The sequence below is a fragment of the Sus scrofa genome, chromosome 13, assembly GCF_054392235.1.
Source record: "Sus scrofa isolate SSC_HxYL_T2T_F1_AM1 chromosome 13, Sscrofa_HxYL_maternal_Yorkshire_Landrace_v2.0, whole genome shotgun sequence".
Lineage (NCBI taxonomy): Eukaryota > Metazoa > Chordata > Mammalia > Artiodactyla > Suidae > Sus > Sus scrofa.
Window position 1 is genome coordinate 82500979 of NC_139395.1, and position 14891 is coordinate 82515869.

Here is a 14891-nt window from a genome sequence, read left to right on the forward strand (position 1 = left end):
TATACTTGCAGGACAGACTCACTTTGTGCTGAGACAAGAAGAGGTCTGTGCGGTCATAAAGCAATAGGACTAATCCTCTAACTGTGCATAAAAATAGCTGCCATTTGTGTTCCAGGCGCAGAAGCATCTTCATGAAAACAGCGCTCTAAAAAGGGCCTGAGCGCTTGGAGAGTCAGGCCTGAAGGGGAATAGCCAAACCCCATGTTGTTTTGATTCCTCGACTTTTGAACAAATGCCTTTGCCTTAATCCATAAACCTAAAAAAACTTCTTTCCATTTTAGTGTGCCGTTGTTAAAAAGTATCTTCACATATGCTGATGAACATTCTCTGATCTATCCTGAATATTCTTGAATTCCTCTCTAGGACAAATGTCCTCTCTTTTCAAGGTCCTACCCCTATGTTTATAACTGTGTGGTATGGAAGAGCCCAGCAGTCCCCAGGGCCAAGAGAGCAGACAAACGGGGACAGCCCTTTGTTATGCTGCCTGGACTGTTGGCACGCCTGGCATTTCTTCACCCTGGGAGTTATTTGGCCAGGAAAACGCCAGTAGCAGGATGGTTATCTGTCTTCCTAGCTCTCTGCAAAGACTCTTAAGGCAGAAATGATGCCTGCTGGGAAAAGGCTGATGTCAGCTCTTAAGAGCACAGCTCCCTGCTTGGATAAGGAGGTCTTTGTTTTCGGCTGAACTGTGAAAATGAGAAAATGCCTCCAGCCTGACAAACAAGAAACCCACACAACACAGGTCAAGCCCATGACCTTTGTTTAAAGGTACCACACTTCATTAACAAAACACGTGCATGCAACACACAGATGTGCCTTGGATGTCACCTGGGAGGGGCCCTAAAACACCAGCTTCATTTCCACCCCTGGCAGGGCTGGCCCACTGCTCCAGCTCCAGCTCTAGGGCATCATCAACCTCGCATGAAGCCAATCTTACTTACCTCTCCCTGACATCACTCATCAGAGTTCTTCTCTCATTGATTTTGTCAAATAAACACACACCTGCTGTACGTTGGAGGGATTAAAACACAAACACACACACGCGCGCGCACACAACTGAACAATATCTCAGTTTCAGAGTCAGTTATTTATGTTAACTAAAATTAAGGCTATGAGACGTCCTCTTAAATCCCAAAACACCCGTGGGAGGAGTTATACGACATTGTATGAAAGTGCAGAAAAAGAGAATTGGGGGCTAAAACTTCCCAAGTTTGGATGATGCCAAGAAGGATGTGGGGGAAAAAAGAGAGAAGGCACATAGTTGGAGGGATCCTATTTTAAGAGTGTTTGATTTACAAAATCTGGATGGAGCAAGGGAGGGTCTTCGCATATTTAAGGCACATTTTTAAATGCTCCAGTGTGACTATGTCAGACTAAGGCTACATCTGGCCTGAGCTACTAACTTATAACTGGGTCAGAGGTTTCCAACAAGAACATGATTCTAAAGCACTTCCCTGGCACAAGGGAACCTCCTTTGTTCTCATGAGGCTCTCACCTGCACAGAGACGCCGCTTCTGCCTCTTCAGGGGAAGAGCAACAGCTTCTTCCTCCCACCGTCCAGAAGGGAACCCTGGCTGAGCTGGGCAGACACGCTGCCAGGACCCCTAAGCACTGATGGGCCTTCATCCCTTAGGCCACTGCGTCCCCTTCACTGCGCCCTCGCCAAGTCTCTGCCTGGCATCTCCCACGCATCTTCAACTCTGCTGAGACTGCTCACAGAGCAGATGGTCCCAACCACAAGGCCTTAAGGTCCTTTATCAAATGATCCACAGCAACTGGATACATACACTATTTAATATAAATGTAACATGGCTGTCATGCTCGTGAGCTCCAGGAACTGTCAGCCTGGGTTACCAAGCCAGCTCTGTTACCAACCAGCTAGCTTTGTGAACCTGAGCCTCGGTTTTACCACCTGCAAAAGAGGGAGAAACATAGTAGCCACATCACTGCGCTGTGCCTGCGGAAGAGGTGAGATCCTGCCTGTGAAGCATCCCCACGGTGCTTGTGCTTGTATACAACAAGGCTCAATAAACAGCCAAGGTCACAAATAAGCCCTGATACAAAGGCTCTCATGAGGCTGGGACTCTCCGCCAACCACTGTTTTTAGTGATGCAAAGTTCCATCTACCCTAGGGCTTGCGTAGACACAAACACTGCAGTAACATGCTCTGCCCATACATATGTGTTACTGTGTAACATATGTACACAGTACTGTTTACCTTTCAAATCCCCAGTTGCTAATAGAGTCAAAGGATTAAAATAACACCAACTCTTCAATTTCCTCTAGGTCTGGTTTTTTAATTGAACCATAGTTGAACAATATTGTGTTAGTTTCATGTATACAACAAAGTGATAAACATACATACACATATACTCTTTTTCAAATCCTTTTCCATTATAGGTTATTATAAGATACTGAGTACAGTTCCCTGTGCTATACAGTAGGTCCTTGTTTATTTTATATATAGTAAAACCCCGTACCTCTAATTTATCCCTCTCTCAACCTTTCCCCTTTGGTAACTGTAAGTTTGTTTTCTATGCCTGTGAGTCTGTTTCTGTTTTGTAAATAGGCTCATTTGTATTATTTTTTAGATTCCACACATAAGAGATATCATATAGTATTTGTCTTTCTCTGATTTACTTCACTCAGTATGATAATCTCTAGCTCCATCCATGTTGCTGCAAATGGCGATATTTCATTCCTTTTTATGGCTGAGCAATATTCCACTGCATATATATACTACATCTTTTTTATCCATTCCTCTGTCATTTATGGACATTTAGGTTGTTTCCATATCTTGGCCACTGTAAATAGTGCTGTTGTGAACACTGGGGAGCATGTATCTTCTCGAATTTAGAGGTTTTGTCTTTTTGGGATATATGACCAGGGCTGCGTTTGCTGGATCATGTGGTAATCCTAGTTTTAGTTTTTCAAGGAATCTCTACACTGTCTTCCACCAATTGACATTCCCTCTGGATCTAGCTTTAAGTTGAAATGATGAATTGCTGCTGCTTCTTCTTTCATGGAGTTTGTGGAATAAGCAGTCCCTTGTTGGATGTCCATACACATTTGTAATAAAGGCACTAAAGAGGTCAAGGAATGGAGAATCAGCAAAGAGAGCATGATGATGTGGCCGAGGATTATGTGTGTACTTCACAAACTAGGTACTTTCAAGCACCTGAGGTACCAGCTATACCATCAACCCCACTGGGGGAAAAGAAACCCAGCAATAACCATGTTAGCCAGTAATCAATAGCTTTTTTTTGTTTGTTTGTTTCTATTTTATGCTCAGCACTTGATTTCAAAGGCCTCCTCCAACCTTCTGTCAAGCTTCAAGAATTACTGGTTTTGAGTTTGTCCATTTTTTCCCTCTTTTTCTGTTTACCCTTATGGAGTCAAGAGTAAAATAACCAAGGCCAAGGGAAAAAGAAAAGGAGTAAGACCAGTAAAGGGAAGAAGAAAGCAAAGGAGAAAGAAGAAGAGAAAGGGGAGGAACAGGAGTTCCTGTTGTGGCACAGTGGTTAACGAATCCGACTAAGGAACCATGAGGTTGTGTGTTCAATCCCTGGCCTCGCTCAGTGGGTCAAGGATCCAGCATTGCCGTGAGCTGTGGTGTAGGCCAGCAGCTACAGCTCTGATTAGACCCCTAGCCTGGGAAGCTCCATAAGCTGCAGGAAGCAGCCCTAAAAAGGCAAAAAGACCAAAAAAAAAAAAACAAAAAAGAAAAAAAAGAAAGAAAGAAAGAAAGAAAGAAAGAAGAGGAACAAAGAAAACAAAACAGAGGACCCAGAGCCTGGAGACCACACTCCAGGGAACCCAGAACTGGCGACACCAGACTTGACAAGAAACTGGACAGACGTGGCCACGGAAAAGACAGCAACAGGGGGCACATTTCCCACCAGGATGGGATTTCCAAGGAGTACACCGCTGAGAGATGCCGTGATTTCTTTCGAGGGGTCCTGCCTCTTTCAGCTTGGATGGTTAACCAGTCTGGTTAATGCTACAGCCAGTGACCATGGCTTTGATCTCAGTGTGAGCATATGGGTTCTGCCCTGTTCTGAGGCCAAGGGCAACTACTTTGCAAACATATATACCACAGATCAAAAAGAGGATGCCTCCTGCAACTGGGCCAGAGCTCAAAGAGCACATTCTCTGGATGGTGGGTCTAATTTTCAACTCAACACAGAAGGTATTTAGCACCTGCCCTGTGCCAGACACTGGCATGATCAAGTGACATCCTAAGAGTTCCCTGGTGGTATGGCAGATTAAGAACCCGGCGTTGTCACTGCAACAGCTAGGGCTGCTGCTGCAGCACAGGTTGGACCCCTGGCCCAGGGAACTTCCACATGCTATGGGGTGGGCAAAAAGGAAAAACAAAGCGTCATCCTAAATATGTGATGTCCATCTTTAAGCTGCATGTAATCCTGTCTTAGGTAAGATACAGATGTGACATAAGCAAGTGATCACTGGTTTTGGTGTCACACACAGTAGTGTTGATCCCAGCTCTATCATCACTTTGGACACATTCCTCTCAATTCCTCTTCTCTTTCTTTCTTTCTTTTCTTTTTGTAAGGCCACACCTGCCGCATATGGAGGCCCTCAGGCTAGGGGTTGAATTGCATGTGTGGCCACTGGCCTACACAACAGCCATGCCAGATCTGAGCTGCATCTGCAACCTACACTGCAACTCACGGCAACACCAGATCCTTAACCCACTGAGCGAGGATACAGATTGAACCTGCATCCTCATGGATACTAGTTGGGTTCATTACCACTGAACCACAATGGGAATTCCTATCCTCCCAATTTCTGCTTCTGAAGAACACACACACACACACACCCCTACACACCATCTTAAAGGGACACATTGATTGTCAGGGCTAATGAGATAACATATTTACAATGTGTGGCATGGTACCGGGATTTGGTACAAACTCAACATGTGTTCCCTCCCTCTCAATGGTGATCGAGTGACCACGGCAGCTGCACACCATCACATACACACAAAAGTGAAAATGGTTCATTTCTGAAAGTCATCTCTTCAGCACAGAGCACTTACCATATTCTACCAGCTGAGCAGCCTAAAGTCTCAAAACCAGTATGAATTTAGCACGTTGTTGTACTGTATCAATTGTTAGCCTTCGAGTTTTTAACTGCATTATAAATGTACAAGACGGTCTATTGCATTATTATTACAAAATGCTGGAAACTAAGAGTCCAAAGAAAGGAGACTGGTGGAATGAACAGTGGCACCCGCACAGGGCAGAGTGCTATGCAGCTGCAAACAGGGGTGAGGAACTGGCCTGAAGAGATTTCCATCATACGTTGTTGAATGAAAACACCTGAGCTCAAATGCCCACATGAAGTATGGCACCTTGTGTGTAAGAAAGGAAGGGAGGAGTTCCCGTCGTGGCGCAGTGGTTAACGAATCCGACTAGGAACCATGAGGTTGCGGGTTCGGTCCCTGCACTTGCTCAGTGGGTTAACGATCCAGCATTGCCGTGAGCTGTGGTGTAGGTTGCAGACGCGGCTTGAATCCCGCGTTGCTGTGGCTCTGGCGTAGGCTGGTGGCTACAGCTCCAATTCAACCCCTAGCCTGGGAACCTCCATATGCCGCGGGAGTGGCCCAAAGAAATAGCAAAAAGACAAAAAAAAAAAAAAAAAAAAAAAAAGAAAGGAAGGGAACCAGAAAACATTCACTTATCTGCTTACTTTAACAAAAAGAAACACAAGGAGTTCCCTGGTGTCTCAGAGGGTTAAGGATCCAGCATTGTCATGGCTGTGGTGAGGGTTACTGTTTGGCAAAGGTTCGCTCCCCGGCCCAGAAACTTCCACATGCCATGGAGGCAGCCCAAAAAAAAGAAAGTTAAAAAAAAAAAAGACACACAAGAAGGATAATTGCCTTCAGGGAGGGGGAGGGTAGACAAAAGCCATGAAAGAGATAGGGAGGGAATAATACTTCTCTGGTACTTTTCAGTACAGTTTTGACTTTTTTTCCTTTCTGTTTTATTGAGACAGAATGGACAGACAATACTATTCCCCACTGAAAGGAACCAGGATCCCATGGAGAAATGGCAGATTCCAGGCGGGGGCTGGGAGGTCACACGATGAGCACCTGGTTCCCCAGACAATAAGATGGTACTCCAAAAGAGAGGGGTAGGGGCATGTAAGAAGGATGCATGAGTCACTTAACAGGGCTTCGTATTTGCCAAATCAGGGATGGCTACTTACTGAATAAAATAGGAATCTGTGAGTCCATATAGATGATAGAGGCAAGGGAGAGCTATTCCTCACCTGATCGTACTTGAATACCAGGGTCATAGATAAAATTACTGACATTCCCGAGGGACAAATTCCACTCTACCCCTCACCTCATACCTTAATCCATTTTCTTTCTAAGTTGCAGATAGAGAACTTTTCAACTTCTAAATAAAACACGCATGTCCTTAACACCTTTCTTAGGGAACCAAAAAAACAGAAAAGCAACAAACAAAACAAACAACCCCCCTCCTCCACCCACATGCCAAAAAAACCCTCAAGATCACTTTTTTTTTTTTTTTTTTTTTTGCTTTTTAGGGCCACACCTGTGGCATATGGAGGTTCCCAGGCTAGGGGTCAAACTGGAACTGCACCTGTGCCAGCCTACACCAGAGCCACAGCAATGTCAGATCCTTAACCCACTGAGCAAGGCCAGGGATTGAACCTGCGTCCTCCTGGAAACCCCTTCTCTCTTCCCCTCCTCCCCAAATCACGTCAGATGAACGGCAGTCATACCCTGCAGCTTCCTACCCTGGCTCAATCTCCCTATCCTGCTATTGGAAAATAGCTCAGTAGGATGGTTACATCAAATGCAGACAAAGCATGCATCTTTGAGACCTCCTCCATATGAATCTGTAATTTAACATAGAAAACTCCTTGGACATCTTAAATAAAAAGAAGGGGAGACATACTATAACTCAAGTAAGAAACAGTTCATCAAATCCAACAACCCAGTTATAAGCATACTACCACACTGAAGAAGAGGTGCAGCATCTTTTAAATCTGCTGTGAGAAAAACAAACAACGGAGGTCTTGTTGCGGCACAGGAGAAACGATCTGACTAGGAACCATGAGGTTGCAAGTTCGATCCCTGGCCTTGCTCAGTGGGTTAAGGATCTGGCATTGCTGTGAGCTGTGGTGTAGGTCACAGATGTGGTTCGAGTCTGACGTTGCTCTGGCTGTGGTGCAGGCCAGCAACTATAGCTGTGATTTGACCCCTAGCCTGGGAACTTCCCTGTGCCCCAAGAGTACAGCCCTCAAAAGCAAAAAAAAGAAGGGCTGCTATGAAACCAGTCATCTAATATTTAAAAAACACGTGAGGAGAGAAATAAAAAAAAGAAAACAGACAGAAATATCAGTAATGTTACTGATATAAGGAACTACCCCACTGCCCGCCTTTCCTCTCCGGGTCCAGGGAGTTGGCCCAGAGGGTGCTGTTGGTTCTATTTTTCTACACCTGTGCATGGTGACAGCAATTGCGAGTTGCTTGTGAACTTGATAATTCTATTACTTACACTTTAAATTATTTACAGTGACATCACAGATCCGTGCATCAAGGTCATATTCGTAATCACCCAGGGAGTTACAAAATCATTTTCTAAATGCTTTGACATTTTAATAATATTAATAATGATGAAAGCTCTGCTTACAATCTGCCAGGCACCGCGCTAAGCACTTACAATCGCCTGCAAGGAATGAACCACAATCACTCCCACTGAAAGATAAGGAAGCTGGGATTTGCACCCAGATTTTCTGACAAAAACTCACACTTTCAAATAGGACATTCACCGTAACCATGCTCTTATCCACTGTTGTTACCAGTATCTGAATAATGCACTTATTAATAATAAAAAGTAATGACTATCATCAAGTGTTGTATTGTGCCAAACTTCTGGCATAGTTCCATGCTACGGCCCTGAAGAGTTCTATACATGAACAACTGTCATTTAACAAAGAAGGATGTGGGGCCTGGATAAATAAAGTGATTGTCCAAGGCCACACAGCTGGTTAGTGGCAGGAATAGGACTGCAACTAAGGGATGTCTGACTGCAAACAGTCACCTCCTCCTTCCTTCCTTTTTTAAAAAAAAAAAAAAAAAAAAAAAAAAAAAGAGGACCAAATGTCTCTTATTTGGGTTTGGGGAAAAGGAATGGGAAAGAGATTCCTAGTAACAAAAGAATGAACTCCAAACAGTTGGGCGTCCAGGATCTAAATTACGAGCCTCGCCTTGTTTGTGAGAGGTCATTGTTTTGCAGTGCTTATTGCTGGATTCCTGATCGTAGCAAATTCCAGGGCTCCAGACTGCAGGCTCAGCCTCTGACTAACACTACAGTGATTTATTGAGGATAAATACCTCTGTCAGTGTGTCTTATGACTGCACACAACAGTCCAAGCGGGCTGGAATGCCTGCAATGCTGAGGGCCGCTGGCGCTGTCAGCCCCCTCTCACCGCGCAGGGCCTCTGCCTCCGCCAGTTTCACGTTCCTGCCAGAAACGGCAGCATCCTAGGAAGAACTGGGGAAGCTGAGCATCCTGAATGATCACTAAACAGTAATTCACGCAGGGGGAGGGGAAAGGAGCAGGGCCTTTGACCCAGACAGACAGCTATGCCTTCAGTCAGAGTGATCCCCCCTCTGCCATGAGGCCAGGACTCTGATCACACCCACTGACCAGAGAGCCTGGTTGGTGCCACCAAGTCCTGCACACACGTGAAGAAGCACCCCACACCCTCTGCGAGATGCATGTGTGAGAAATGCAACGGAGAAGTCACAACACTGCGCATGGACTCACACTGGTTTCCAAGTACAAGCACAAGGAGGTCGCACGGAGTCGGAGGCCTTCATATTACAAATAAGAACACTGGAGTGCAGGGCGTTAGGCGTGGGTACCTCCCACCTAAGGGCTCCTCCTCATCCCAAACACAGGAAGCCATCTCTCCCACTCTGGGAAGGTTCAAGCGTACACCGTGAACACACAAGGTGAGAACACGCACTTGTTCACGGGTACAACTCGAGACTCCTGAGCAAGACACTTCACAGAGACAATGGCTCAGCTGCCGGCCGCCCCCTCCAATCACCCCACTCCCAGCACCAACCTGCACATCAACACACACTCAATCTACCCTCCCAACAACCAGCATGAGTGGTACAGGCGGAAACAAGCAAGGTTTTCAGAAAAACGCCCCAAGACTCCTGCAAGAAAGTTAATGCCCACAGGGAACACACGCAAGTGGTGGCACAAGCTAGCTGGGAGGAGATAAGAGGCCATTGTTTCCCCAGTTACTCAAATCAGTTTAAAAGCCTAGTAGTGGGCATCCTTGCCTTCAGAGTCAGCCCCAAGTTGCAATCGAACAGCGGCCTCGCTTCAGAGACAGGGAACTTACAGGTGGGGGGCGAAGATGCGACTCATCTTGGAAGCATGGTCGCCCTCACAGTCCAGGTCGTCGTCCCCGGGCTCCACACTGAACTTCCTCTTGCTGGGACTGATGGGCGGGGGCCCCGTGCGGTGACCGGTGAGGGCCGAGGCCACGGGGAGAGTCTGCAGCCGGGGCTCCCCCCTGAGAGCAGCTTCACCTGCAAAAAGAGAGAGACTCGTGTCACGGACCAGGAGCGACGCCCCCAGCCCGGCCCCTGGCCCCCGGCGCCACGCCAAAGAGCTCCCAGTGGAAAGTTCTGGCACTGTGACGGGCTGCCTGCCATTCTCAAAACACGGCCGGGCCCATGGTGAGCTGCCAAGCATGAGACACTGTACATAAATGTGGTTTCCCAGCACAATCCTTTTCTCCCCAGCTGGTACGGAGATGTAATTGACATACGACATTGTGTAAGTTTCAGGTGAACAACATACTGCAAAACATCACCACCGCTAACACCTCCATCAAGTCACAGGAGCAGATTTTTAGGGTAGAGTTTAAAATAAAAAGTTGCAATAAAGTAAAACTGCAGGGAGAGGGAGTTTTGACCATAAACCATCTCAAAAGTTAATTTAAAACATGAAAGGTCTTTTGATTTGTAGGTATTCAACTCCATACATATAAGAAAATGACCTAACAGTGGGTTCATTAAATCACTAAACTCACTTTTCTTGCTTGTTACATTTTTATTATGTTTTGGATACCCCCCCCTTTTTTTAAGAATGAGGAAAATTTATGGGTTAATAGTTCACATATTTGCCCCCCCAAGTTAAAAAACACATTGTTTAATGAAAAACAAACATATTTTATTCTTACACTAAAAAAGGCATGTTAAAAATATTATGATTATGATCAGCACCAAGTTTCTGTGTAGAATTTGTCAGGAACTTAACGCACAGGTGCAGTTCTCAAAACATTTTCAAAGTTAGACACGTCCGTGATCACATTTCAATCTGATTCAACATCTTGGTGTTTTTCGGTTCTGTCTGAGACAGGCTTTGGGCAAAGCGATAACTTTGTGCTGCATTATGAATTAAAATAAGCCCAACCTTTCACAAGAACGGTTATGTACTTTCTAAAACTCATAAACAAGAGTAAGTTACTTTAATAGAAAACTTCAAGCATACTAAGTCACATCGTGGGGCAAACCTAAGTTTTTCACAAATAATAACCCTTTTGTTGTGCTGTTTGTATTGGTCTCTGAGGCCTGACCAATTTTGTTTCCACTTGGTCACAATCTGAGGGTCCTATTAGGATAGAGCTGACTTTGCCTGAGGCCTGTGGTACCTAAGAAAGGAAATCTTTGTTTGCTACACTAATTTTCATATCATTACAGATGTGTGGACCGTTTCAACAGCCATTTACTTCATGCATGTATGACAAATAAGATTTTGTTAGGGAGAGTGAGGTTGAAAAGGACCCTTCTTAATGTTTACCAGGAAAAATAAAAATTTTGCCAATTTGGTCAGCAAGATATAAATGAGCAAGTATACAGTGACCCCCTAACACACCTCCAGTCAGGGTTTCTTTTAAGGATTCTGGCCCCATGGCGAACTGGAACTTTCCTTTTTTTTTTTGCTTTTTAGGGTCCCTCCCAAGGCGCATGGAAGTTCCCAGGCTAGGGGTTGAAACGGAACTATAGCTGCCAGCCTACACTACAGCCAAGGCAGGATCCAAGCCAAGTCTGCAACCTACACCACAGCTCACGGCAATGCTGGATCCTTAACCCACTGAGCGAGGCCAGGGATCGAACCCGAAACCTCATGGTTCCTAGTTGGATTCGTTTCCACTGCACCACGATGGGAACTCCTGGAACTTTCCATTTTAAATAAAATACCTTAAAAAAAAAAAATCAAAAAACCCAGCCCTATGCTGGCCTGCTACACTCAGAAATTCAGTGGATTTTGGTTGACCTCTATTTTCTATTAAGTCATTTTTGGTTCTGACAAACAAATAGCAGCACTTATATTGATACCTTGATAAACGAGGAAACTTTTTTCCCATAGCCACCCCTCTGTCCTGACCTCTCCTTCCTCACAGAAAGGGGACAGGACATTTCCAATGGGGAAGGTGGCAGCCATGCTAACCTTTGGAGGAGCCCCGATAATATACCTGGGGGGACACAGCAACTGCAAGTGAAGCCTCCAGGAGGTACAGAGCCAGCACCCCCTCCTCCCCAGGGTTTCTCCACATCCTGGCAGGAGACTCAGGGTGAGGAGTGCTCTGTGTGGACCCCTGGGCTTTGGGAGCCATATTATCAGGTGCCAGATGTGTGGCAACAGCCATTACTATGGAAAACTGCCACCACAGCAACATCACATCCCTTCCACAAAAGGAAGAGTCACTCGTCACCCGTGCAAAATCCTTGGGGTCGGCACAGCATTCCTGCCCCACCCCCAATTTCAATCCTTGGACAAGTTCTTGGGCTTGTTGGCATTTTAAGTTCATCCAGCAGAGCTATCACTTACCTTTGGGACCAAATTGCTGAGGTCTGGCCAAGAACGTCCATAGCTATCTTTTGAAAAGTGGAGATGTGTCACCTGGGGAGTAAAGGACCCATGAAGGAACCAGGTGGTCCACCTCTCTGGGGGGGGGGGGCATCCTTCAGATTTTATGGGTACAGGCATGCTGTTAGCACTGGGGGTCCTTATACACACGGACTCCTTCATGTGACAGATGAGAAAACTGTGCCTCCAAACATGGAGTGACCTACTCAGGGCCATGGGGAAGCCCGTTGACTATAGCAAGAACCACGCCCTCTGCCAGTCAGACTAACTCCTCCTCCTAAACCCTGTGCAAGCCCCACCCACGGGACGGTCTATCAAGTTTTAAAAAAAGCTTCTAGAGAAGTGAGGTTAAGCAGGCACTTGGATTCATCAGAGTCCTATTAAGCTCCAGCTCAGCTTTTAATCAGACTGTGTACATGTGAGTGTCTATTACACGCCGAAGGCTGTGGGAAGTGCTGTCAGAAAAACAAATGATGAAATTTATACAGACCCTGACCACAAGCATGGGAGGGAAAAAAATACACACCAAAAGGAACTTATCATGGGTGTACAAAAGACTTTGTTCTTTTGTACTAATGTAATCTAAATCTCACAAGGGCTTGGTAATTGAAAAAGGAAAAAAGATCTTTGTCAAGAACAAACTGGAGGAGGGAGAGTTGGACTGTCTGGGGAACCCAGTATTTTCGGTTTCTCCAGTTGGCTTAGCTACAATTGCCTATTTCACTTTTTTAAAACTCACAATTCTAACTAAAGAAGCTCAACTTTTAAAATGTACTTGGCCTTTTAAATGAAGATAATTTTCCGCAGGTATGTGTTACAGAAGAACAATGCCTAAGGGATACAAAAAAATTACTCAATTGCTGTCTTTGGTCATGGTGGCAGTTCTAGTATAAGGATCAAAAACAGTCCTTAAGGAGTTCCTACTCTGGCTCAGCAGGTTAAGAATCCAACATAGTGTCAGTAAAGATGCAGGTTTGATCCCTGGCCTCGATCACTGGGTTAAAGATCCAGCATGGCTGTGAGCTACAGCATAAGTCACAGATGCAGCTTGAATCCTGTGTTGCTGTGGCTGTGGTGTAGGCTGGCATCTGCAACTCCAATTCGACCCCAGCCCGGGAACTTCCATTTGCCACAGGTGCGACCATACAAAGAAAAAAAAAAGTCCTTAAATACTTCTCCCAATTGAAGATGAACAAGGATTTCTTCATAAGAATCAGCATATATTAATTTCAGCAAAAAAAAAAAAAAAAGCTTAACAGAGAAAGAAAAAGAAAACCACTTAGCCTTATATGATGTGCTATATAATGATTCTGGCAAAATATTATAAGAAAATTCTGCTTTCAAAGTCAGAATGGAAAAGCAGGTGGGGGTATCTGACCCAGGAGTCTGTAGCCTTATTACAAAATCCTGTTCTTGCCGTATTTAAAAGAGTCCAAGACTCCTTATTTCCTACATTATAAAATAGCTAACACTGAAGCTTGTCTGTAATCAACTGGCACATGTTGATAGAACTGCTTCTTTCTTTGGGAACATGACACAATGGTTCATCTTAGCCTGGATCTGATACAGAAACTAACTGGAAGGCCTTCAGAACAGCACCTGTCTCTCTAGGATTGGCTTCTTCATTTGTAACATTAAGTGGTTCGATGAGCTCATCTTGACTGCCTACCTTCGGCTCTCAAAGTCTGCCTTCAACATAACGTTTATCTTCCAAGAATTGCTGGTCGAGAAATACTCAACTCTGATAGGACACACTTGACATGGTGGGAGAAAGAGTACCCTCAACTGACAGTTTACCTCATAACTGAGGGAGATTCAGTTAAAAATCAAGCACCCTTCTCAGTCTCAGTGTCCTGGCTTCACTGACTTATATTCCAACACAAGAAAGTGGTCCTGAGTCAGCTGAAGCCCGGGATAAATGCAATTTGGTCCACAAAACGCAGACGTGGCTTTTATAGAGCTGGTTGGTGGAGGCCAAGGCCCTCAACATGGAAAAGAGGCAATGGATCCGGCTTCAGAGAGATGAGTGGATCCTACGATAAAGCAGAGGTCAGCACTGGAATGCAGGTCACCTCCCCGTCACAACACCTCCTCACTGACTCTGTAGGCCAAATGCCAGGCCAGGATTTGCGACTGCATTTAAGACTGTGGCATGACTCAGGAGAAATTAATCAAAATAATGGCATTTATTATCGTTTTATGGAGATTAGTCAGACAACACAAGGCTGAAATGACCATGTCTGTGTCTATGGGACAAGGAAAGGGACCATGATACTAAGGGGTATCTTGCTGTAACTTTTGAGGATTACTCACAAAAATTCCTCTGCCTTGCCCAGGAGAGAGTTTTCTGCCACAATTTAAATCTTTGCCAAATCCAAGATTTTATGTTCTACTCTTCTCCCCAGCCCTTCATTGTGTCTGAACCTAAATCAAAGAAAGAAAACCACAGCTTGGTCCCCCAAGTCAGCCACTCGGCTAAGGGATACATCTCCTGTCTGACCACAGCCCACGGCAACCAGGCTGACATCACCCTGCTGGCTGGGGAGCACCTGATAAAACAAATGCACACTAACATTTCACAACCCATCTCGCATCTCACATGCTCATGACGTGCAGAGCAGCAGCCCCAGCGGCTGGGGCTTATTCATTTTCTTTCAAAGAATACCTCATTGTCTCAGGGACTAGCAGCTGGGGAGTCTAGAGGGAAGTCAACCTCCCTCACACAGTTCAACTTGTGGCTATCCCCATTCCCACTCTGCTCAACTTTTTTCTTTAAAAAGGAGGGCTGTTAGACAACATGATGAACCCCCGGCAAGCCAGCAGAGATAAAAGATGTGACGCAGTGTCTGCCAGCAGTACCAGGATGACATGCGACTCCACGACTCTGTAATGAGCCCCCTTTCCCATCCCCCCTTGGGGTGCAACACAAAGTAC

General features: G+C 45.3%; 1 protein-coding gene across 11 annotated transcripts in view; it reads right to left on the reverse strand.

Annotated features, from left to right (window-relative positions):
• VGLL4 (vestigial like family member 4) overlaps positions 1-14891 on the reverse strand; it is a 175005-nt gene that overhangs the window by 31078 nt on the left and 129036 nt on the right. For all 11 annotated transcript variants that reach the window (XM_021071118.2, XM_021071114.2, XM_084989513.1 and 8 more), the window contains one exon: positions 9421-9610. In XM_021071118.2, coding sequence (XP_020926777.1) covers positions 9421-9610 — 190 coding nt within the window. The remainder of the gene's footprint in view (positions 1-9420; positions 9611-14891) is intronic.